Raw genomic sequence first — 23,061 nt, forward strand, 5'->3', positions numbered from 1 at the left:
TCTGCATAAGGAAGATTATAGGTAAGTAATCAACATTTCCTTTCCTCACCACGTGGTGGTAGTGTATCTTAAGGTTGGTTTGGTAGAATTGAGCTTCTGGGCTAGAAATGGAATGACTGACAGCCTATTTAAATTATAAACGGGATGACGACCGCTGTAGTATATATAAAGACCGACTTCTATGATTATTTTTATTGAGACCTTTTGTGGTCTTTTGTATGCAGACAACAAAAGACTGGCAAAAATAGCACTTTAACACTAACTCTCAATTCTGCACGTAAACCCTGTATTTTTCGCAACCCTAACATTTTCTGTCACAAGGAGTTAAACCTGTATTTATTTTATTTAGACACTCTTCTGATTGATTATCAGTTCACCTTCAGCTTGTCTCAAGAGGATGATCGATACTATACAGCAATCAATTTTGTGGCCACACCTGAAGAAGTAAGTGTTTAAAGACTAAAACCCTTCAAACACTGAGATAATGTTTGATCTAAATGGACATTGCTCAAATGTGGGAAACCTTCTGTCACGCTCTTATTACAGCTACAAATGTAGTGTGCATTGCATTCTAACACATATACACCAGTAAATATACTCAGTAGTTATGCATACAATATTAGCTTTTAAACAATAGCAGTCTTATAACTGAGTGTGTTTTCCAGTGGATGAGTGCAGACTGTCAAGTGTGTGTGTGTGTGTGTGTGTGTGTGTGTGTGTGTGTGTGTGTGTGTGTGTGTGTGTGTGTGTGTGTGTGTGTGTGTGTGTGTGTGTGTGTGTGTGTGTGTGTGTGTGTGTGTGTGTGTGTGTGTGTGTGTGTGTGTGTGTGTGTGTGTGTGTGTGTGTGTGTGTGTGTGTGTGTGTGTGTGTGTGTGTGTGTGTGTGTGTGTGTGTGTGTGTGTGTGTGTGTGTGTGTGTGTGTGTGTGTGTGTGTGTGTGTGTGTGTGTGTGTGTGTGTGTGTGTGTGTGTGTGTGTGTGTGTGTTAGTTTGTGTGTTAGTTTGTTAGTTTGTTAGTTTGTTAGTTTGTTAGTTTGTTAGTTTGTTAGTTTGTTAGTTTGTTAGTGTGTTAGTGTGTTAGTGTGTTAGTGTGTTAGTGTGTTAGTGTGTTAGTGTGTTAGTGTGTTAGTGTGTTAGTGTGTTAGTGTGTTAGTGTGTTAGTGTGTTAGTGTGTTAGTGTGTTAGTGTGTTAGTGTGTTAGTGTGTTAGTGTGTTTGTTAGTTTGTTTGTTAGTTAGTTAGTGTGTTTGTTAGTTAGTTAGTTATCCTTGTGGGGACTTGAACTCAAGTCCCCACAAGGCAATGTGTTCTAAATGATAAAAAATGGCTTAAGTAACATCTGTGTCAATTTTTACAACTTTTAAAACAAGCATTTACAATGCAACGGTTTTGCCTTTGGAAAAGTTAGAGCTATTGGCATTGTAAATGACAATTTTTTTATTTATGTTTTCTTTTTGATCCCCGATAAACAAATGGCATTGTCATTTACAATGCCAATAGCTTAATCTCTCGCAAATGCCACACACACCCACACCGAGCCCCCCCACACAGAGCCCCTCCACACAGAGCCCCCCCCCACACACACACAGCTCACTCTGTTGATATTAAGAAGAGTGGACATGTACAAGGTGATCACAATCTACCAAGATTTCTCATTGCGCTTTTAAACATCTCACTGATCCGAAAGAAAAACTCTGTTAAGCGAAGAGGCTGAGAGTCACAAATTACTATAGTATGTGTATGTTTACACTCTGAGAATTCAAAGTGAACTTTAATACAATTTGGTTGGGGACTGAGGTAAAAACAATCCCAAACAATGGGCCTCCAAAATGCCGATGGGAAACCAGACTGGAACCCGCCTGACCTAAAAACGGAAGGTTGGCACCAGAACCTCTGACCACCACCGAAAGGGTCATGGCCGCATAATACAGAAATACAAAAAGTATTATTTCTAATTCAATCTCCCATAAAGAATCTTTACATTTGAAAAAGTAACATAAAAAAATGAATGAAAGGTCTACCCCAGAGAAAGTACTTCGCTTTATGCGGGGTGCGTTTTGTTTGTTTGGTAACATTTCCTCCAAGTGTTACCAAGAAAAACAAAGTGTTCGTGTCACGTGTACAAATGCGTCAATTACACATAAATAAATGCACAGTAAAAAGTCACTAAAATGCAGATTTATATTTCTCTTAACACACTGCATTCTCTTTAAGCAAAACATTCTGCAACCAAATATGATTTAAGAGTGACGCAGTGTTATTCTGACAGTTTTTAAAAGCTGCTTCCCTTTGCATGATGCAGAAGCCTTCTGCAGCACAGAAGACTTGTAAAGCAAAGTACAAACCCAGTGAACGTATTCCACGTGTTTGCCTAAAAGCTCATCTATTCATCTATCTGTACGCACGCGTAGCTATACAAAACACCTAAACTGCACTAACTGTGTAATGTTTAGAGTATGCGGGGCCAGCCTCGGAGACGTTTCATGCGGTGATGGCAGAACAATTGGAATGCCTGTCAATAAGGGGTTAATATATGTAAATAATCCGAGTTGCCTTTCTAACCGTTGAAATCGAATATATGTGAAGGACGAAACGTATTAAGTTATCAGCAAAACATGCATTAGTCTCTTTTATATGGGCAAAGAACGAGAACTATACTAAAAGTCATGTGCTCATGAGCGAAAAAAGACGCGAAGTTTGATAACTATTCAAGTCCAATTTAGATGCACTGATTTTCCGAGTACTACGGTTATGTGTTTATACTTGTTGTTTGGTTGCGTATAATGGCACGTTTCGTCTATGATTTAAGAACATTGTGTGCAGCGCTTACATGTGGCGAGGGTTCGTATTCCAAGATAAGCCCTTTCTCTCGGAGCATGATGTAGGCCATCTGGAGGAGCGGGGAGTCCTACGGGCTACATTTCAGACTAGGTCACACCGACGGAAGCGTTTCCTTCAAATATGGGAACAAAGACATACTTTGAATTAACCAGCTGGCATCCTTTGGCTAATGCTACAACGGGGCACATTGCCAGAACAACAAACATGCAGAACTGGAAGATTACGAGACTTTAGCGCACTAGAAATGTAATGGGTTAAACATCAGAAAAATAGGCACTTTTTTTCTCTTTACAGTCTTTGGAGAGGACCAGTAAACTATAGCATTGTGGAATGGATGCTGACTACGCAGGAGAGATGTATAAGTGGGGAACAGGTTTAAGAGAAATATAATTAAACAGAACTATGTGAGATGACAATAAATACTAAACCCATAGACAAGATCTGGGGTGGTGTCATGAAAGAATGCGTTCCTGCACGGCATTGATGACTTCCTGTTTATATGCAAGGCACTTTCTAAAAAGCATAACGTTAACTCAGGTTGTTTTCAGAGTTAGAGCATGTGCTGAAGAGAGCGCATCTTGGAAACACTGGGCGTGGACTGCCTGCCTTTCCAGTTATACTGCCTGCTGCACATACTCCGAGAAAATCCGAGTTAAGTGTTTGTGCTTTAGCAATACACTCATTCACCTAAAAACCAACACACAGCTGTGCCCTGCACGAACACATTCCAACGTAACATGGCCCTATATTTATAGTTCAATGACTGAGCATTCAATTAAAAAAAAACATTCCAGTTGCTGTGGTGAGTTCGGGACACTACATCTGGGCAGCCCCATCTGCTTATCAGCATGCATAGAACCGGAGTGATAATCCGTGGCACCAACGAGCCTCACCTGTGACAGATGATGGAAGCCCTTACGGCATTAATGACATTCTAGCCCTAACTCATGTCTTAAATATGAGGGAAACAAACACGAAACAGAACACCTGGCAGCAAAACGGGGAATGCTTTACCGGCCAAACGTGGCGAGGGTCACATCTACACTCAAAACAAAAATGCATTTCACGCATATTTTAGAAAGGATTTTAAGGGCTACGGGCGGCCATTGTTTGAATACAATGGTCAAAATAAGACCGATAGCTTTACAAACAATACAACTCATTGATATGTGGCTTAATTACAATAAATACATGTTTTGGGAATATATACCAGACTTCATATGTTAGCACAATATTAGCGGTTTTGTCAATAAGTCAGCACATATCCTCATATGCGCAGAACGGTATTGTAACCAATACAACTCAGCACACGCCTCAGTTCTCTGGTTATAGGAAGGCTGCCTGGTCCCAGAAAATGCTAATAGGAATATCCAACTCAGGAATTTTTCCCAAATCGGAAAGTGCATTTCTAAAAAAACAGAAAAACTCCCATCTCTCGTCTACAATACGTTCTCTTAATCTTAAACAAATGCGGCCATATACTTTTCAAGTAATATTGCATCAAGAACACAACATTAACGTTTCTAGCACGGGGACAATACAGCAAGAACATTTATATTAAAATGACATTAGGCATTCCAATGATCTTTATAATACATAATTGCATGTTTTTCATTATGTATTCTGAAATTGCTAACGTCAGCCGTTTCCTCGCTTCGTCAGCTGGCCGAGAGTGTTTTCTTTCCTTCACTCCCGGGGCCCAATCAACAAGCAGCGGCAATCCAATGCACCTGATTTCTGGGATAATCAGCGACCAAAGCCCTGAGTGAGAGGAGCCCGCGAGCCTGGCCTGTGATTGGCCCGCTCGCCTGGAGGCTGCCCCGGCCCGAACAGGCTCAGCCGCTTTGTGATTCATATGTTAGCACAATATTACAATACGTTCTCTTAATCACGCAAATTCGGCTCAGCAAATGTCTCAACGTATTTTATCTTTAAACATATTTGCTTTATTATATGATCGGTTGTTGATTATATGTTACGAGAGACCTTTAAAGCGTTTTATGACACGCCTAAACAAATGCGGCCATATACTTTTCAAGTAATATTGCATCAAGAACGTGTGAACCAGGAAAATATAAGCTGGGTTAGGAGCATGCATTCAAAACAAGAAATCCTTGAAGGCTCCTATTAAGGAGAGGTTTACGCATAATTTGCAATTATTCCACTCCAATAATATTGGAAATCGTGCAGAAACGGTCAGAATATCATGGCTATATTTCAAATTATGAGAAAAGTTGCTCACTTAATCCCATTATCACATGGTTATCTATGAGCAGGACACCCTGCAATTAAGCAAAAAAGGAAGACTTGTGTGGCATGTCTGGCTAGCTTGTGCGCGAATTTCAAAGTATACGGCATAAAGCACCATATATTTTCCCACACGTTAAGAGTCTGGGCAGTTTTCACCTTAGTACCAGTTTGAAGAAGAAAAAAGCATTTTGTTAAAATATGCAAATTGTTAAAGACTGATTTATGTGGCAATGGCAACCCCTTAACTAATTGAAAAAAACTCAGATTAGCATTATTCCAGTAACCCTGGCTGTGAAGCAGCAACAGAGTGGAAGGCAATAAAACCGAGAAGAGCATCGTCATATCCAGGCACTCCGCTTAGAGTTGCAAGTGCACTGCACTGGGGAAACACTCAAGATTCTACACGCGTTACAGAATGCAGCGAACCGGAAAGAGTATTCATAATTAAGGATGAGGTATTTTGAAATCCAAGACACTCTCCCTCTGCCGATATACTGAGGCTTTCACTGCAGTTATGTGGTGTATTAAGAGCTGTAGAGTGGAAAGAACGCTGCATGTTGCCGAGAGTTGCTATTAGGGAAGACCATCTCAAGAGGAAACAAGCGGCAGTGGAAAATCGGCGTAGCTAGCAATTTAGAACAAGTCAGGTCCCGGGCCGCGCTGTGATTGGCTGACGTCACGGGGGTGTCCCGGGCCGGCAGCCAATCACAGCGCGGCCCGGGAATGACGTCACGGGGGTGTCCCGGGCCGGCAGCCAATCGCAGCGCGGCCCGGGACAAAGGGGCGGGGCTTAAAAAAACACCGCGAAACGCCCCCGAATCGCGTTTTCTCTGAGAAAGCGTGATAGACAGCCTCTGTCTTCCAATGGCTAGCCTCCATTTATGGAGCTAGCCAATGAGAGACAGAGGCGGGTCATCAAGCCGATATTAAACTCAAGAGGTTTTTTAGCGCTTGCACACTACGTGCGCAAACCGCAGGCAAAACCTAAAAACTGCCTTGTGGGGACCTGTGTTACATCAAGTGTGTTTATATTTGTGCTCAGCTCTGCCCCCGTAGACCGGTGATGGTATTGCAGTCTTAAACACACTTTGCAGTCTTAAACACACTTGCTCACCAGAATCTCATGCTAGCAGCCCAAGGGACAGACGTTTCAAAGGGAAAGCTGCACAGTCCTGTAATTATTCAAATATTTTCATGAAAATTAACCTTTCTATTTATTAAAAATATTTTTTTATTTGCATGAAGCTATTTTAATGTAGACTTTTTGTGTCTGAAAATAGTTTGTGGTATTATAAATAAAGCTAAAAGCAATTAGGTTAAATTTCTAAGCCCAAAATACTTCACAATTGCCTTTTGATCTGAAGCTGCAATTAAATAATGATGGTGCATTGCACTGCAATAGGATATAAACTGATGTCATGTTTTTTTGCCCATAATCTTGCGGCATTTCAATGCTTGTATCAGGAATTCAGAGTTTTTATGTTGCTTTGCCTTTGTTCACATACTAATATGCACTATGGAATATGTTCTTTTAGATAATGGCTGGAGGTGTGTGAGTGAATAGTTATATTGCGCTATGGGCTACGTTCTTGCATACAGTGAACGGAAGCAATGTCATGCCCACAGCATGGGGAAGAATATATCTTAACAGACAAGGGATGTCTTATAAAATTAGTGACTTATTAAAAGATTTATTCGAATATAACAATAATATTTATTTTAAGTGATTTAAAGAGCAGAACAATATGCAGAGAATAGAGCAAGCACCAGAAATTTGTGACAATGGAAAGTGTGGGATGCGCGAATTACCATTGTGCCAAGTTGTTTGATACCTTTGCAGTAGGTCAGAGCACCCGACCATCTTTTTTAGGACTACCGAGTTGAGCAGAATTTTTGAATTTCTGCCTTTACAAGTATTATGTTAGAACTGTGACAATTATGGAATTCTTTTGTGGGAACTGATTTGATTACATGATGTTGATTGGCAGAGTATGCCACATGTATGTTGAGCCAGACTTAAAAAATGCACTGCTTTGTCATGATGACATATTCATACAAAGACACCGAGCCATAGTCATAGCCACACTTTGCACTTAAATACACTTTGCTCAACAGAAACGCATATTAGCAGCATAAAAACAGACTTTTCAAAGTAAAAGCTGCATAGCACTATGTTTATCAAAGTTTTTTTCATTCAAATGAACCTTTTCTCTATTTATAAAAATAAACCTTTATTGACATGAAGCTTTTGAATTTTGACATTTTGGGTCTATATGTTGTTGGTGGTTTGATAAAATTGCTAAAAGCAATTGTGGTCAGTTTTGAAACCCAGAATACTTCACTGTTGACATTGTATCCTTATTTGCAAATAAAAAATGATGGTGCAATAGAATGCTATACAAATAAACTGATTTGATTGTTTTTGGCAAGAAAAATTAGAGGCTTCAATGCCTATTGTTACATTTTAATGCTAATACTTACCAGCAAAACACAGTCTTTCTATTGCTTTGCCTTTGTTTAAATATTAATAAGCAATGTGGAATACATGTTTTATGATGGCTAGATGAGTGAGAGACTAGCGGTATTTTGCGGTAATGGCTAGATTTTCCCACAGGTAGCGAACTGAAGTAACGTTATGCCCACAGCATGGGGAAGTATATTTTTAAACGAAAAGGAAAGTTCTTATATTAATAGTAAACTGCTTAGAAGATATATTCGTATATCGCCATTATATGTAATTATCATTTTAAAAACATTTGAACGGCTTAATGTAAAAACAGTTCCAACGGTTTTCCAAGTTAACACAGTTTGTTGACATTCCCAAGTGTGGATGAAGAGCAATCGTAGCAAGAATTGACAAAGGCATAAGGTCTCACCTATGCAAGAGTTATTGGCTCTGCCAATGTGTGTTTAGTCATTTTCTACACCAGCATACTCCAAAGTAGAGTAAAGTGTGGAAGAATGAAGAGGCATAGCGTGACATGGCATGAAGTAGCATAGAGTGACGTGGAGTGGTGTAGAGTAGAGTGGTGCGGAGGGTTTTGGAATGGTATAGAGAGGAGTTAGATAGTGATGTGCCATGGAGTTGAATGGAGTGGAGTGTTGTGGAATGTCACGGAGTGTTGTAGAGTGTCGTGGAATAGAGCGGTGTAGAATGGAGGAGTATAGACTGGAGAGTTCTGGAGTGGCATAGAGGAGAAAGGAGTATTGTGAAGTGTCGTAGAGTGGAGTGTTTTGGAGTAGAGTGGAGTGGAGCGGAGAGGCGCAGAGTGAAGTGTTGTAGAGAGGAGTAGAATGGAGTATAGTGTTTTAAAGTATAGCACAACGGAGTAAAGTGTAGTAGAATGTTAGAGTGGAGTTAAGTGTTGTAGAGTGGAGTAAATTGTTATAGAGTAGAGTAGAATGTCATAAAGTGGAGCAGATGGAGAAGAGTGGAGTAAAGTGTTGTATAGAGAAGTAGAATGGAGTATAATGTTGTAAAGTGGAGCAAAGTGTCATGTAGAGGTGTAAAGTGTCAGAGTGGACAGAGTAGAGAAATGTGAAGTAAAGTATTGTACAGTGGCGTAGAGAGGAGCTAAGTGGCATAGCGTGGAGTAAAGTGTCATTGCGTGGAGTAAAGTGTCATCGCGTGGAGTAAAGTGTCATTGCGTGGAGTAAAGTGTCATTGCGTGGAGTAAAGTGTCATTGCGTGGAGTAAAGTGTCATTGCGTGGAGTAAAGTGTCATTGCGTGGAGTAAAGTGTCATTGCGTGGAGTAAAGTGTCATAGCGTGGAGTAAAGTGCCATAGGGTGGAGCAAAGTGTTGTAGAGTGTAGTAAAATGTCATAAAGTTTAGTAGAGTGGAGCAGATGGAGCAGAGTGGAGTAAAGTGTTGTATCGAGGAGTAGAATGGGGTATAGTGTTGTTAAGTGGAGCAGAGTGGAGCAAAGTGTTGCAGAGAGGAATAAAGTGTCAGAGTGGAGAAGAGTGAAGCAATGTAAAGTAATGAGGACTAAAGTGGTGCAGAGTGGAATAAAGCATCTTAGAGAGGTGTAAAGTGTCATAGAGAGGAACAATTAAAGCATGAAGGTGTAATACAATGCAATACAATATAAACTGATTTTCTTGCTTTTGGCAAGTAACCTAGGGGCATCAAAGGCAATTGTTAGTTTAATGCTTATACCAAAAATGCAGGCCCTTTATATTGCTTTGCCCTTGTTTAAATATTACTATGCAACAAGGAATAAGTTCTTTGAGATGATGGCTAGATGAGGGAGAGAATAGTGTTGTTTTGTGGTAAAGGCTACATTCTTTCAGTCAGCTAACTGAAGCAATGTTATGCCCACCTTGCAGTAGCCTCAAAGCACTTTGGTTGAGGTACATAGGGGGAGACAATTAGTGATGTCGTGAACCACCGCTTTAGCAACTAAAGCAGGTTTGGGGTTCTTTTTTGGCCTCCTATGTATGCAACTCTGCAGACAAAAGTTCATAATTAACTCGAAAAAGGAATATAAGGTTAATAGAAGAGCAAGCAGGAGGACTGAAGAACGAAAAGTGCACAAATAGAAAAGAGAAAGATGGAAGAAATATTGAATGAAAGGAAGGGTGGAAGGATGGATGAATGAGTGGGTGAGTAGCTAGATGAGTGGGTGAAAGGATGAGAAAAGGGATAGGTGGATGGGCAGGATGGCAGAATAAAAGGTTGGGTGGATGAATGGATGGATGGGTGAGTAAATGAATAGGTGGATGGATAGGTGAAAGGATAGCAGAGTTAATGGGTTGGATGGATGGATAGTTTGATGGACAGGTAAACAATGGGAAAGTAAAGTGATGGTAGGGTGTGTTAAAAGATGAAAGAATAGATGGCTGATTAGCTGATGTGTGAATGGATGATGGATGGCAGAATGGAGGGGTGGATGGCAGACTGTATTAATGGCAGAGTGAATGGATGGATTATAATGGATGGATGGCAGTGGATGGATGGATGTAGATTAAATGATGGACGAAAGAATGAATGGATGACTGAATGCAAAGTTGAAATGGTGGATATCAGTGGGTGAATGGAAGGGTGAAAATGTGATATAAAGTGCTTGAATGGAAAAGTGCAGTTCATGCACACTGTTGTCTCCTGCACATTATTGTGTCTAAACTAATTTAATGCATGCATTGGATTCATGCACATAATGCCTTTATGCACATGTTTGCTGATGCACACACTGCTTTCTTTCATGGGTGCGCTCTGCCGTAAGCGCACTTTTTTTTAAAGGCCACTGTTTTCTCCCACAAATGTAATTTATGTACACTTTATTCAGGCGCACAATTGTTTCATGAGAGCACATGTTTTGTGCTCACACTGTTCATGCACAAGCACTTCATAATAACAAATGTTTTTCCTGGTCTCAGTGAGTTTTGGAACAAGCGCAACTTTCATGTTCGAGGCATATGGGCTGCAGATGGTACATTATGAATAGATCGCCATCTGGTGTTGGGCTCGGATGATTGCACTTTGTTTTTCTCTTGGAGAGTCTTTTGTATCTTGGTGACTCCTCCCTTGGTTGGTAGTGCGCATGGGCATCGGCTCCATCCTTAGATTGTTTTTTTCCGCCATCGGGTTCGGATGAGGATCGAGACGCTCCAGATCAACTTCAGAGAAAAGTGATTAATTGGCGCGTATTCCCTTTCCAATTCGACGGTATTGTTATCGAACGCGTTTCATTTCCATTCCGACGCGTTGCAAATTCAAAATCGAAGAAAAAACTTAGACCTACGTCGACGAACAGGAGAACTTTCTCGACGCAGTCAAGCCCGGAGTCCATGGAAAGGACTCCATTCAAGAAATGTCCAACGTGTGGTGCTAAGTTCCCACACAAGGACCTACACGAGGTGTGCAACCTCTGTCTATCGCCTGAACACGAATCCAGGGACTGCGAAGCCTGCGCAGCATTCTCCTCCAAGCTAACGATTAGAAATCGTCGAGCTCGAAGACACGAGGTTTCAAGAATGCAGTCGGAGGCGATCCCGGAGCTGTTCGGAGACGAGCTAATGGAAGAAGAAGAGGATCAGTCGGGGTCGGAAGGGGACCAGTCGGAGGTTGAAGAACTCAACGAGCAACAAACCGTGAGTGACGACGTCCCCTTACCGAAAAACCGACCCCGTGCGGTAACGACCCCGCCTTCGAGCCCGGTCAAACCGCAGAAAAAAGTTTCCGACGCCCCGCCCTCGGGCCCGGCAACGAAACCGAAACTGAAACCGAAACACTCGGACTCCCACCATGTCGGATCCGAGAAAAGGGCGACATCGACTTCGACACCGAGGCTACATACAAGGGAAAGCTCGGTACCGAAACATTCCATGTCGAAACATAAACATGGTTCGTCGTCCAAGATTCACTCGATACCCAGGAAGTCGGAATCGAGTAGACACTCGGTGCAGAAAGCACCGAACACTGACGATCGAAAACATAAGCACCTTTCGGAACCAGGGCCTTCGGTACCGATTCAGGAGCAACAGACAGATCCCAAACAAAAGATCTTGTTTATCGATCCGCAAACTGGCAAAGTTGTGACGAAGAAGAGAAAGAATGAACAGACAGAAGATAAATCTCTTCCTTCAAAAAAGAGAACACTGGGGATAAATACAACTCCTCCTACTTCTCCTAGACATAAAGTCACACCCTCTTCTCCTATTCCTCACACTATGCCAAATATTCCTACACCTTCCACACCAAGACCATCTACACCTCAGTCTGATGTAGACAGTGATCTAGGGGAGGGAGAACCTCAAGGGGATGACGAAACCATCCCAGATGAGGAGGACCCATGGGAAAATTATGACGTAGGGTCAGATGAAGACAACGACCCAGAGTTATATCCCTCAAAGCCTTCACCACCTGATGATAACACAGGGTTTGCGCAGCTCATTAATAGGGCAGCAAAAGGTAGATATACATACAGAACCCCAAATAGAGGATTTCCTGTTAGAGACGCTACCTAATGCACAAAGAACATCAGGTACCCTTCCTATGTTGAAGGGTCTTCTCAGTCACACAGAAGAAATATTCAAAGACCCAGTGAGGGCTAGGGTGTTAAACCCAAGAATTGATAAAAAATATAAGGCGGCTCCAAAGGATCCAATCTTTATTAAAGGACATGTACCCCTGGACTCGCTGGTGGTCTCAAACGCTCGTAAAAGAGCAAACTCATTATCTACAGGAGAGGCTTCTCCACCTGATAAAGAGTCAAAATTAATAGATGCATCAGGCAAAAGAGTAGCATCACAGGCGGCAAATAGCTGGCGTATAGCCAATACACAAGCATTACTCGCACGTTATGACAGGGCACATTATGATGAATTAGAAAAACTCATCACACATCTCCCCAAGGAACATCAGAAAAAGGCAGAGCAGTTAATACAGGAAGGTAAAATAATAACTAATACTTCCATTAAGTGCGCCCTAGACGCAGCAGACACTGCAGCAAGATCCATAAACACCAGTGTAATGTTGAGGAGACATGCATGGCTTAGAATCTCAGGATTCAAACAGGAAGTACAAACGGCACTACTGAACAAACCATTTGATCAAAAGACACTGTTTGGTTCAAGCACAGATGAGACCTTAGAGAAAATGAAAAAAGATACAGAAACGGCTAAGTCAATGGGAGCATTGCAACAGCCAACACAAAGAGGTTCCTTTCGTAGATCCACCTATAGAGGGGGCTCAAAGAATACAGGAACAAATAAACAATCCACCTCTTTCACACCAACATCACCCAGAGGTAATTCAAGAGGAAGTTAGAGGTAACAACAGCAAGGGTAGAGGCCGCGGAAATAATAACAACCGCAACGCCTCAACCCCAAAACAGTGACTTCATAGAACTCCCCCCAGACCACATAACACCGGTCGGGGGACGTCTAGCACAGTTCCTACCTGTCTGGGAAAACATCACATCAGACAAGTGGGTGAGACAAATTATCCAACATGGTTATTGCCTGGAACTCACAGCTACCCCACCAAACATCCCCCCCAAACAGCGTCCAATGAGTCAAGATCATCTGACATTATTAAGAGAAGAAGTACTAGCACTTCTACAAAAGCATGCAATAGAGAAGGTCCCAAAAGATCAACAAGGAACAGGAGTATACTCTCTATACTTCCTAATCCCCAAAAAAGACGGGTCCCTAAGACCAATATTAGACCTCAGACCTCTCAATGCTTACATAAATTCGGAGCATTTCCACATGGTCACGCTCCAACAAGTACTCCCTTTACTGAAGAAAGGGGACTTTCTTTCTACACTGGATCTAAAAGACGCTTACTTTCATATCCCAATTCACAAAGCCCACAGAAAGTACCTAAGGTTTGTTTTAGAAGGACAACACTATCAGTTCAAAGTCCTTCCGTTCGGTGTCACAACAGCACAGAGAGTGTTCACAAAATGCCTAGCTGTGGTGGCAGCACACCTAAGAAGACAACAAATACATGTCTTCCCATACTTGGACGACTGGCTAATAAAGGCCAAGTCAAAAGAGGAATGTCTTCACAACACACAGAAGACCATTCAATTGCTGCACCACCTAGGGTTTACGGTGAACTACAAGAAATCACACCTGCAACCAAACCAGATTCAGCAATACCTGGGGGCTACGATAGACACTGAAAAGGCAATAGCATACCCCAACCCAATCAGGATACAGACAATGGTCGGGTTAATACAAAGATTTCAACCACAACACTCACTACCAGCACGAGTGTTTATGCAACTATTAGGCATGATGTCCTCCTGCATACTGCTAATACCACATGCAAGGCTACAAATGCGTCCACTACAGGAGTGTCTAGCGACACAGTGGAATCCGGCTCAAGGTCAGATTACAGATCTGGTGTTGGTAAACGACCGGACGTATCGCTCTCTGAAGTGGTGGAACACAGAAAACATTTCCAAGGGACGGTCGTTCCTAGAGCCAATTCCACAAGTGATAATAACAGCGGACGCATCGCTCTCCGGATGGGGAGCGCATATGGACAAATACACAGTGCAGGGGAAGTGGAGTGTGCAGCAAAAGAAACTGCACATCAACTACCTAGAATTATTAGCAGTATTTCTAGCACTAAAAGCTTTCCAAATACAAATAAAAGGCAAAGCAGTCCTGATCAGAACAGACAACATGACTGCAATGTATTATATTCAAAAACAGGGGGGGACACACTCTCTCCAACTATCCAAACTAGCACAGGACATATGGAGATGGGCCATTCCTCAAAAGATCTACCTGTTAGCGGAACACCTACCAGGAGTTCAAAATCAGATAGCAGACATCCTAAGCAGACAGTCAGAACAGGTACACGAATGGGAGCTGCACGACCAAATACTGCAGCCATTCTTCCAAAAATGGGGGCAACCAGAGATAGATCTGTTTGCCAACCATCAGAACGCAAAATGCAAAAACTTTGCATCCAGGTACCCACACCAACGGTCCCAGGGCAATGCACTATGGATAAATTGGTCCAACAAATTTGCTTACGCGTTCCCTCCTCTACCACTAATTCCGTTACCGGTTCGGAAACTGCAGCAACACTCAATGACAATGATACTAGTGGCACCCACGTGGGCAAGACAGCCGTGGTTCACCACGCTGCTACAACTCTCACAAGTACCACATCAAAAGCTAAAATTATTACCCATGCATCTTACACAGAACCATGGAGAAATAATGCACCCAGATCCCAAACAACTGAACCTAGCGATCTGGCTCCTGAGGTCATAGAGTTTGGATATTTAGATTTACCTCCAGAATGCATGGAAATCATTAAACAAGCAAGACGTCCTACCACCAGAGCATGCTATGCAGCAAAATGGAAGAGGTTTGCTATACACTGTAACAGTAAGCACATCAACCCTCTGGACGCATCCACTAAACAAATCATTTGCTATTTACTACACTTGCAGCAATGTAACTTAGCATATACCTCTATCAGAGTTCATCTCGCAGCCATAGCGGTGTACCTACAAAACAGGCAACATCTTTCACTGTTTAAAGTACCAGCAATTAAAGCTTTCATGGAAGGACTCAAAAGAGTCATTCCACCAAGAAGACCACCTTCCCCAGTCTGGAATCTCAACATAGTACTTACCAGACTAATGGGGCCACCATTTGAACCTATGCATAGGTGTGAAATACAATTCCTCACATGGAAGGTGGCATTCCTCATAGCTATCACGTCACTTAGAAGAGTAAGTGAACTGCAGGCTTTTACGATTCAAGAACCATTTATGTAGTTACACCAAAACAAAGTGGTTCTTAGAACAAACCCAAAATTCTTACCAAAGGTAATTTCAGCATTCCACATCAATCAGTCAGTGGAATTACCGGTTTTCTTTCCAAAACCACAAACGGTAGCAGAAAGAGCCCTACATACATTGGATGTTAGAAGGGCCATATTGTACTACATAGAAAGGACACAAACTTTCAGAAAGACAAAACAGCTATTTGTTGCGTTTTCTCCTACACATAAAGGCAATCCCATCTCCAAAGCGGGCATTGCCAGATGGATTGTAAAATGCATTCAAATATGCTACTTAAAGGCAAAGAGAACATTAACGGTTCCTCCTAGAGCTCACTCTACACGTAAACTAGGAGCATCTATGGCATTTTTGGGAAACATTCCACTAGATGACATATGCAAAGCAGCTACCTGGGTTACACCGCACACCTTCACAAAACACTATTGTGTAGATGTGCACACAACACAACAAGCTAGAGTGGGACAAGCAGTATTAAAAACCTTGTTTCAAACAGTTGCAACAGACACGGGCGACCACCGCTAGGGAGAGAACTGCTGTATAGTCTATTCATAATGTACCATCTGCAGCCCATATGCCTCGAACGGAATATGCTACTTACCAGTATGCATCTGTTCTTGGCATAGAGGGCTGCAGAGTGGTACATGCCTTCCCAGCCTCCCCGGAAACCTGTGTCTGTTCCAACATTATCTTATTTAGATACACTTACATGGGCATTCTTATCTGTATTCTACTATACTACTCCATCTAACCCTACTATGGCAAAACAATCTAAGGATGGAGCCGATGCCCATGCGCACTACCAACCAAGGGAGGAGTCACCAAGATACAAAAGACTCTCCAAGAGAAAAACAAAGTGCAATCATCCGAGCCCAACACCAGATGGCGATCTATTCATAATGTACCACTCTGCAGCCCTCTATGCCAAGAACAGATGCATACTGGTAAGTAGCATATTCCTTACAAGCTGCTTTCATATCTATGCACCTTTCGTGCACTCACCAGGAACTGTACTTAAAAACTAGTGGATACCCTGGGAAAATAAACGTGGATCCCATCGTAAAAATCTGCTTTAAGTATTTGGAAAAGCCTTTGTGTGGCCTGCGTCAGTTGATATTTCAGAAATGAAAGCATTATTAACAATGGTTTCAACAGTTTACTCCTGAGTCCTGAATACAGAATATTTTATGAACACATGCCTTCCTAAGTGTAAACTTTACATCTAGGACAGAGATCTACTTCCTCGTACAAACGCACTGAGCAAACTGGACTTTTAGGAGTGAGAAAGCAAGAAGAAAGGGGCTAATTAATGAGAGGAAGCCCCGGAGGCTCAAAGAATGCGTGCACACTAAAAATAAAGGCACAAAACAAGTATCCTCACGGACAGCTTGAGAAATCAGACTGCTGGGGAAGGCTCTCAGCTCTGCAAACCCTGGGGGTGTGGGCTGAAAGAGGCCTGACGGAGCCGGCAAAGTCAATGTCTTTGTCATGCAGCGCTGAAGGAAGCTCCCCTTCACACCTCTTTCCCAGCCAAGAGCATGACAATAGAGGCCCTCTTGCGCTGCAGGGTCCACACCCAGCACACCTTCAGGGGGGAAGGGCTGCCAAGGCGAACGGGCAGTGAAGGGGCTCTTCACGAAGGAGGAAGGGAAAAAAATCTGCAAAGGCAAAGAACACATTGCGAACGCCAATGACACATACTATCCTGTTAGGAGTGAAAAGGTGAACGGAACTCACATTCTCGGACCTTTAAACATTGTCTTTTTTGCATCTTTAAGCGCTGTCTGGAAATTCATTCTGAAATAACCCATCGTCAACTATATGCCAATTTAAGTAATCTGTTAAGTGTCCATGACTGGAGCAACCCAATATTTCTAATTTGAAATGTATAATTAGTTTTCGGTGCTGGTGCTTTAGAGAGGGAGTACTTTGAAAAGCACAGACAGTGAAATGCTTTGTATTCGCTTGTGCGTTTTCCATTATTTCTATTCAGTAGGTGAGTAGGGAAAATGTCTGACTTTGCAAATTTTCAATTGTAAACTGCGTGGCTTCTGGGCACTATGGTCTCATAAGCCACTCCTTGATGTTAGCACATAAACACTGCACTCTTAGAGAACAATTCATTAAATTCGACTTTTATCCTTTTCATTCTAGAACTTTTTGTATCAATATACATGGGAACAAAAAAATCACAGGATGCATGAAAAATATTAAAAGGTCCAATATTCATGGCAACTAAATTTTGAAAATCAAAAACCCTAGTGTTCCCTGAAAATAGACGTAGAAAATGATGCATGGACTCAGGGCCACTGCATACCTTACATATCTTAAATGCAAGCATTCTCCAATACTGTCCACGTTACAGTAAGAGAAATTCAATGCAACCTTTACACAGTATAATCTGTGTTAACGAAATTTCATTTGGTTTGGGGGAGCTAGCTAACACTGCACTAGAACACATGAACCTGCTTTCCTCTGTCTCCAGCTGCCCATTACTTAAAACCGCTCACATGCTAAATCTGATAAAGTTTTCAGGGTACAGATGGTGAAAAAAGAAGACGACAGACTCAGCAAATCCATGCTCCCTAGTAACATAATCAATATGGGATAACATTATCTGCGAAAAAAGCATTGTCGTTTGGCTAATTAATTGACTCTCAGTTTAGAAGTTTAGAAAGCATGGCAAAAGTAAAGCTCCGTTTGGTAAAATGAGCTTTTTGTGACTGGGAATGTGCTCAAAATAATTCCTGAAGTTCTCTCTGGTTAGGTTGGCATATCCAGTCCAGTACACTCCATTCAAGGGCGCTGGAATTATGCAGCAGGGGTACCCCAAATTATGTGACAGGTTTGACTAAATTATGTGGCAAGAAAAGGCAAGTTATGCAGCATAATACAGCACATTCTGTGATAGTATTACCTCATTTTTTTGGGCAAAAGTTTAACATCGTTAGTATCTGTTTAATATCCAAATACAGCAATATGCAACAAAAAGGTGATCACTCAACCTTTGCGAAGGGCCTTTCACCGCGCAACAACACGTGTTGCTGTGTTTTACAAACTTTTTATTCATTTGCGATATCAATAATTTTTGTGTTAAAATCTGCAGATTATGAATGATGCAGATGATAGATTATGTAGGAATGGGGGCAAAACTATACTCATGCAGAAAACACCATGACTGCAAATTTGCATAATTCTAGTGACCCTGACTAATGTATAAGTGACTAGTCTTTGCACTCCTGCTGATCTAAGAAACCATCACACATTTTCAAAAAGTGTTTAACTGAATTTTGTTTTCGGTGTGCACAGACAGGAGAAGGCCACATTTCTGCAGTCTGACTTTTGCTGTATGAAGGAAAATAGCTGGGTGCCTGGTTCTCCTACAAAGCAAAAACAATGACATGATGGCCGGAGCGCTGAAACTTTTCAGATTCACACCCCAAGTCACAGATCTGGGTTGATTCCATAATTGTTCTTTAGCTCACTTCACCATCCCAGATCAGATCCAGCTTTATGCAAATCAGTCTTGGCCCTGTGCCTCATGGGAATAATTTATCCCTAACTGCCAGGCCTTGCCTTGACTGTAAACAAGCATCCTGGTAACACCCCTCAACAGCCAGGTTAGTTTGAATCCAGAGGCAAAGTGAGCAAGGGACCCATGACTGGGCATTCCCTTCCAATTTAGGGCAAAGAAAGCAAACACAAGGAGATGATAGACGGAGTGCTGAAACTTTTCAGATACACCACCAATCACAGACCTGAGTTAAATCCATCATCGTTCTCCAGCCACCACCCCAGTTCAGACCCAGCCATATGCGGATCAATCTTGACCCTGTTCCTCATGAGAACAGTCCAGCCCGAAGTGCCGAACCAGGTCTTCCCTAAACCGGAAACAAGCATACTGGGATCGGTTTTGAGGTAACACCCCCTCATCAGAAAAGCTAGCTTGAATCCAGTGGCAAAGTGATCAAGGGACCCACGTCTGGGCATACCCTGTCAACTTAGGGTGAACAAAGCAAACACAAGAAGCTGATGGACAAAGCACTGACATTTTTCAGATACTCCCCCCAGTCACAGATCTAGGTTGAAGCCATCATCATTCATTAGCTCACTTCATCACCCCAATTTAGACACAGGCATATGGAAATCAGCATTGAGCCTGTTCCTCATTGGAACAGTCCCGTCAAGTCAGGTGTTCCCCGGACCAGAAAAAAGCATCCTAGCACTTGGTTCAGGGTAACACCCCAAATCAGCCAGGCTAGCTTGAATCCAGTGGCAAAGTGAGCAAGAGATACACGCCTGAGCATACCCTGCCAACTTAGGGCGAACAAAGCAAACACAAGGAGATGATGGACGGAGCGCTGAAACTTTTCTGATACTCACCCCCCAGTTACAGATCTGGGTTGAATCCATCATCGTTCTTTAGCTCACTTTGCCACCCCAGTTCAGACTCAGGCATGTACAAATCAGTCTTGACCCTGTTCCTCATGGGAACAGTCTAACCTGAATGGAAACAAGCATCCTGGGACTGGTTTCAGAGTAATGCCACTAATCAGCTTTCTGTGACTTGAGGTGAGTGTCTGAAAAGTTTCAGCACTTCGTACATCATCTCTTTGTGTTTGCTTTGTTCACCCTATGCCCAGACGTGGGTCACTTGCTCACTTTGCCACTGGATTCAAGCTAGCCTGGTTGATGAGTTATGTTACCCAGCAACTGGTCCCAGAATGCTTGTTTCCGGTCCAAGGAAGATGTGTCTTGGCAGTTCGGTCTGGACTGTTCCCATGAGGCACAAGGTCAAGACTGATTTGCATATAGCTGGGTCTGAACTGGGGTGCTGAAGTGACCTGAAGAACAATGATGGATTCAACCCAGATCTGTGACTGGGAATGGATGTCTGAATAGTTTCAACACTCCCATCATCACCTTGTGCTTACTTTTAGAAAGTTGGTGGCTGGTTGAGTGCGTTACAGGGTATGTAAACGTATCCTTGTGTTTAGGCACACCGTTAGGTTCGTCGCGAAATACGACAGACTCCTTTTGAATTTCAACAATAAGTTGCTTTTAATTGAAGTTCAAGATTCTGATAGTTCATTAGGTTGCGTTTTACAAGTTCATTTTATCCATATTAATGCATACGGTGAAATGATTCAACACTGTTGTACTTTACATGACACAAATGCTCCAATGCATTTCTGGCGGCAGAAGCCCTTTCTCAAGGAGCGCTGAAAAACGTAATATTAAACACTTTTAGCATTTAGGACTAACTCAAAGTAGGCATGCATGTATGCTACAACATCACAACAATATCATGGTAAAACATATTAAAAAACAGAGTGTGTGGCGGGTGAAGAGCGTGTACCTTATAAACCTATGGGAATTGTTATAAGCACCAGGGAGTGACAGGTGTCTGGGTGTGGAAAGAACGGGCAAGTATCCAGGAACACTTACGTCTGGATAGTTGATTAGTTCAATGAAAACCTGAAAAAGCGTAACAGGAAGAGATTAGCGGTATTGCTTCAAGCCGTCTGGCGAAACAATAGTTTAATACTACATCGGGGCCCCCGACTTACTTGTAGGTTAATGCGTGAAAGACATGACGGTTGGGTCATCGGTTGAGAAGTAATGCGATTCTGAAGCGGAGAATCCGCGGAGTTGAATGAGAGGTTTCCGCTAGCAGAGTTAAGTGGAATCATATAGCGGGTCACGTGACTGAAGGGTGAACATGGTGAAGGGACTCTGGTGGGGAGGGATGAAAGGTGGCCATATTGGAAAGGGGTGATGTTGCAAGGTTATGTATAAATTCAACGTGCCTTAAAGTATACAAAGGTACAAATAATTGCACAGTTAATACAAGCACTCAAGTACATGCTACCAGGTCGCAATGCGAGGAAAAAGTACCAGGGGGTACTATAGGAATGCACTTAGTTCAATTCGGTCGTTAAGACCGTGTGGCTTCATCGCCTGAAGCCTGAAGATCCAGGCGGTTTCTCGTCTGAGAAGAGTCTTGTTATTGTCTCTACCTTCGTTTTTGTGTACTGTTTCAAGCACCTTGTACTTTAGCTGGGCCACATTGTGATTGAAATCATTGAAATGGATCGCTACATTTGATTTTTGATTTTTAGTATGTATATTTGATTTATGTTCGTTGAGGCGAACTTTAATTTTCCTGGTTGTTTTTCCCACGTATATCATCCCACATGGGCATTTAAGAAGGTATATAAGATTAGAAGAATCACAAGTTGCGTCTACATTGAGTTTGATTCTGAAGCCTCTCATGGGGTGGTTGATACTGTTTCCAAGAATTACATTGTTACAAATATTACAGTTGTGGCACGGATGTGTTCCAGTATGTGACATCTGTTCAGATGGTGGTTTTGATAAAAGTTCTTTTAAGTTTTCCGTCCTTGTGTAGTCAGTCAGTCAAAATTTCTTTATTCGATTAATTAAAATCATAAAAGAAGAACGAGCAATACACGGTAACATTTCATCATGACACATAGTAATACATACACAAAAAATTTATAAATTTACAAAAAAAATTTTTTTAAAAGATTTTCTTTTTAAAAAAAAAACCCTAAAAACACATTATACAAGAGTAAAATTGTAACATGATCTAAAAATTCATTTAATTATAGAAGGTAATCATTGATCAAGGACACAGTGCCTGGCGTTGAAGCGATGCTTATTTATACGTGCGCCAGCAACCAAAAAACTAGCAACATGAAATGCCACTTTTAAACTGGATAAAAGTTGCAGAAACAACATAGCAGGTTTAACTTGAGTAAAACCCATATTGCACAGTATAGGCAGCAGGAATTTTTTTCTGCATTCTTTATAATGACCACAGAACAGGATAAAGTGCGTTGTGTCTTGGATAGAAAATTGATCACAATCACAAGGATCAGCATATTCAGGTCTAGACCACTTTTTAAAATTGCCCAGTATAAAAGGAATTAAATCAAGGCGGAATCTTGTTAGGAGGAAACGATGGTAAGGTTTATGTACCAAACAGAGATATGGTTCCATACCTGGGACTGTTGTTATCATACAGTGTTTCCTAACCATATGTTTGTTCAACTCTGTGGCTTCCCTCTCCAAGACATAAAGCTCAGTCAAAAGATTTTTGACTGTCTTTATGTCTTCTAGATTTATCAGATGTGGGGAGGAAAAAAGTTCAGATCGGCCAACTAGAGTTAACTGTGTCTTGACGTATTTTAACCAAGGAATGTTATGAACATTATCCAAGGCTAAGCAATCTTTAAAAATATGATGGTTTAGAGTGAGCTCCTGATTGAGCCACACTTTCAACCAACCAATAACTGGGGCTACCTTCAGGGTGTCAGTAATGTAGCCCAGGCCGAGCTCTGTATGTATTATATAAGTAGAAGTTGACTGGGGGACTGAGAGCAGAGTTCTCAAGAATTTATTTTCAACTTTTTGAATTTTATCATGCTCATGATTAGTGTGCCCCCAGATGACAGAGCCGTATTGGGCAACCGATATACATTTAGATTTGTAGACCTTTATAATGCTCTCCATGGGGCGAGCACCCAGTTTTTTAGCAAATCCAAGCAGCCCAGCAGCCGCTCTTGCTACTGCGTTGCTTTTGGCCAAAAGCTGAGGGCCCCACTTGCCTTTTTCGTCAAAGATCACACCCAGGTAGGGGAAAGATGGAACTCTCCTGACCTCCTTCC

General features: G+C 42.0%; 1 protein-coding gene across 1 annotated transcript in view; it reads left to right on the forward strand.

Annotated features, from left to right (window-relative positions):
• The window catches only part of ATRN (attractin), a 960,574-nt gene that overhangs the window by 589,685 nt on the left and 347,828 nt on the right, over nt 1-23,061 (forward strand). The window contains exon 22 of the mRNA XM_086964304.1: nt 350-444. Coding sequence (XP_086820430.1) covers nt 350-444 — 95 coding nt within the window. The remainder of the gene's footprint in view (nt 1-349; nt 445-23,061) is intronic.

Source organism: Lissotriton vulgaris, chromosome 3_2 (genome assembly GCF_964263255.1).
Source record: "Lissotriton vulgaris chromosome 3_2, aLisVul1.2, whole genome shotgun sequence".
Classification (NCBI taxonomy): Eukaryota; Metazoa; Chordata; class Amphibia; order Caudata; family Salamandridae; genus Lissotriton; species Lissotriton vulgaris.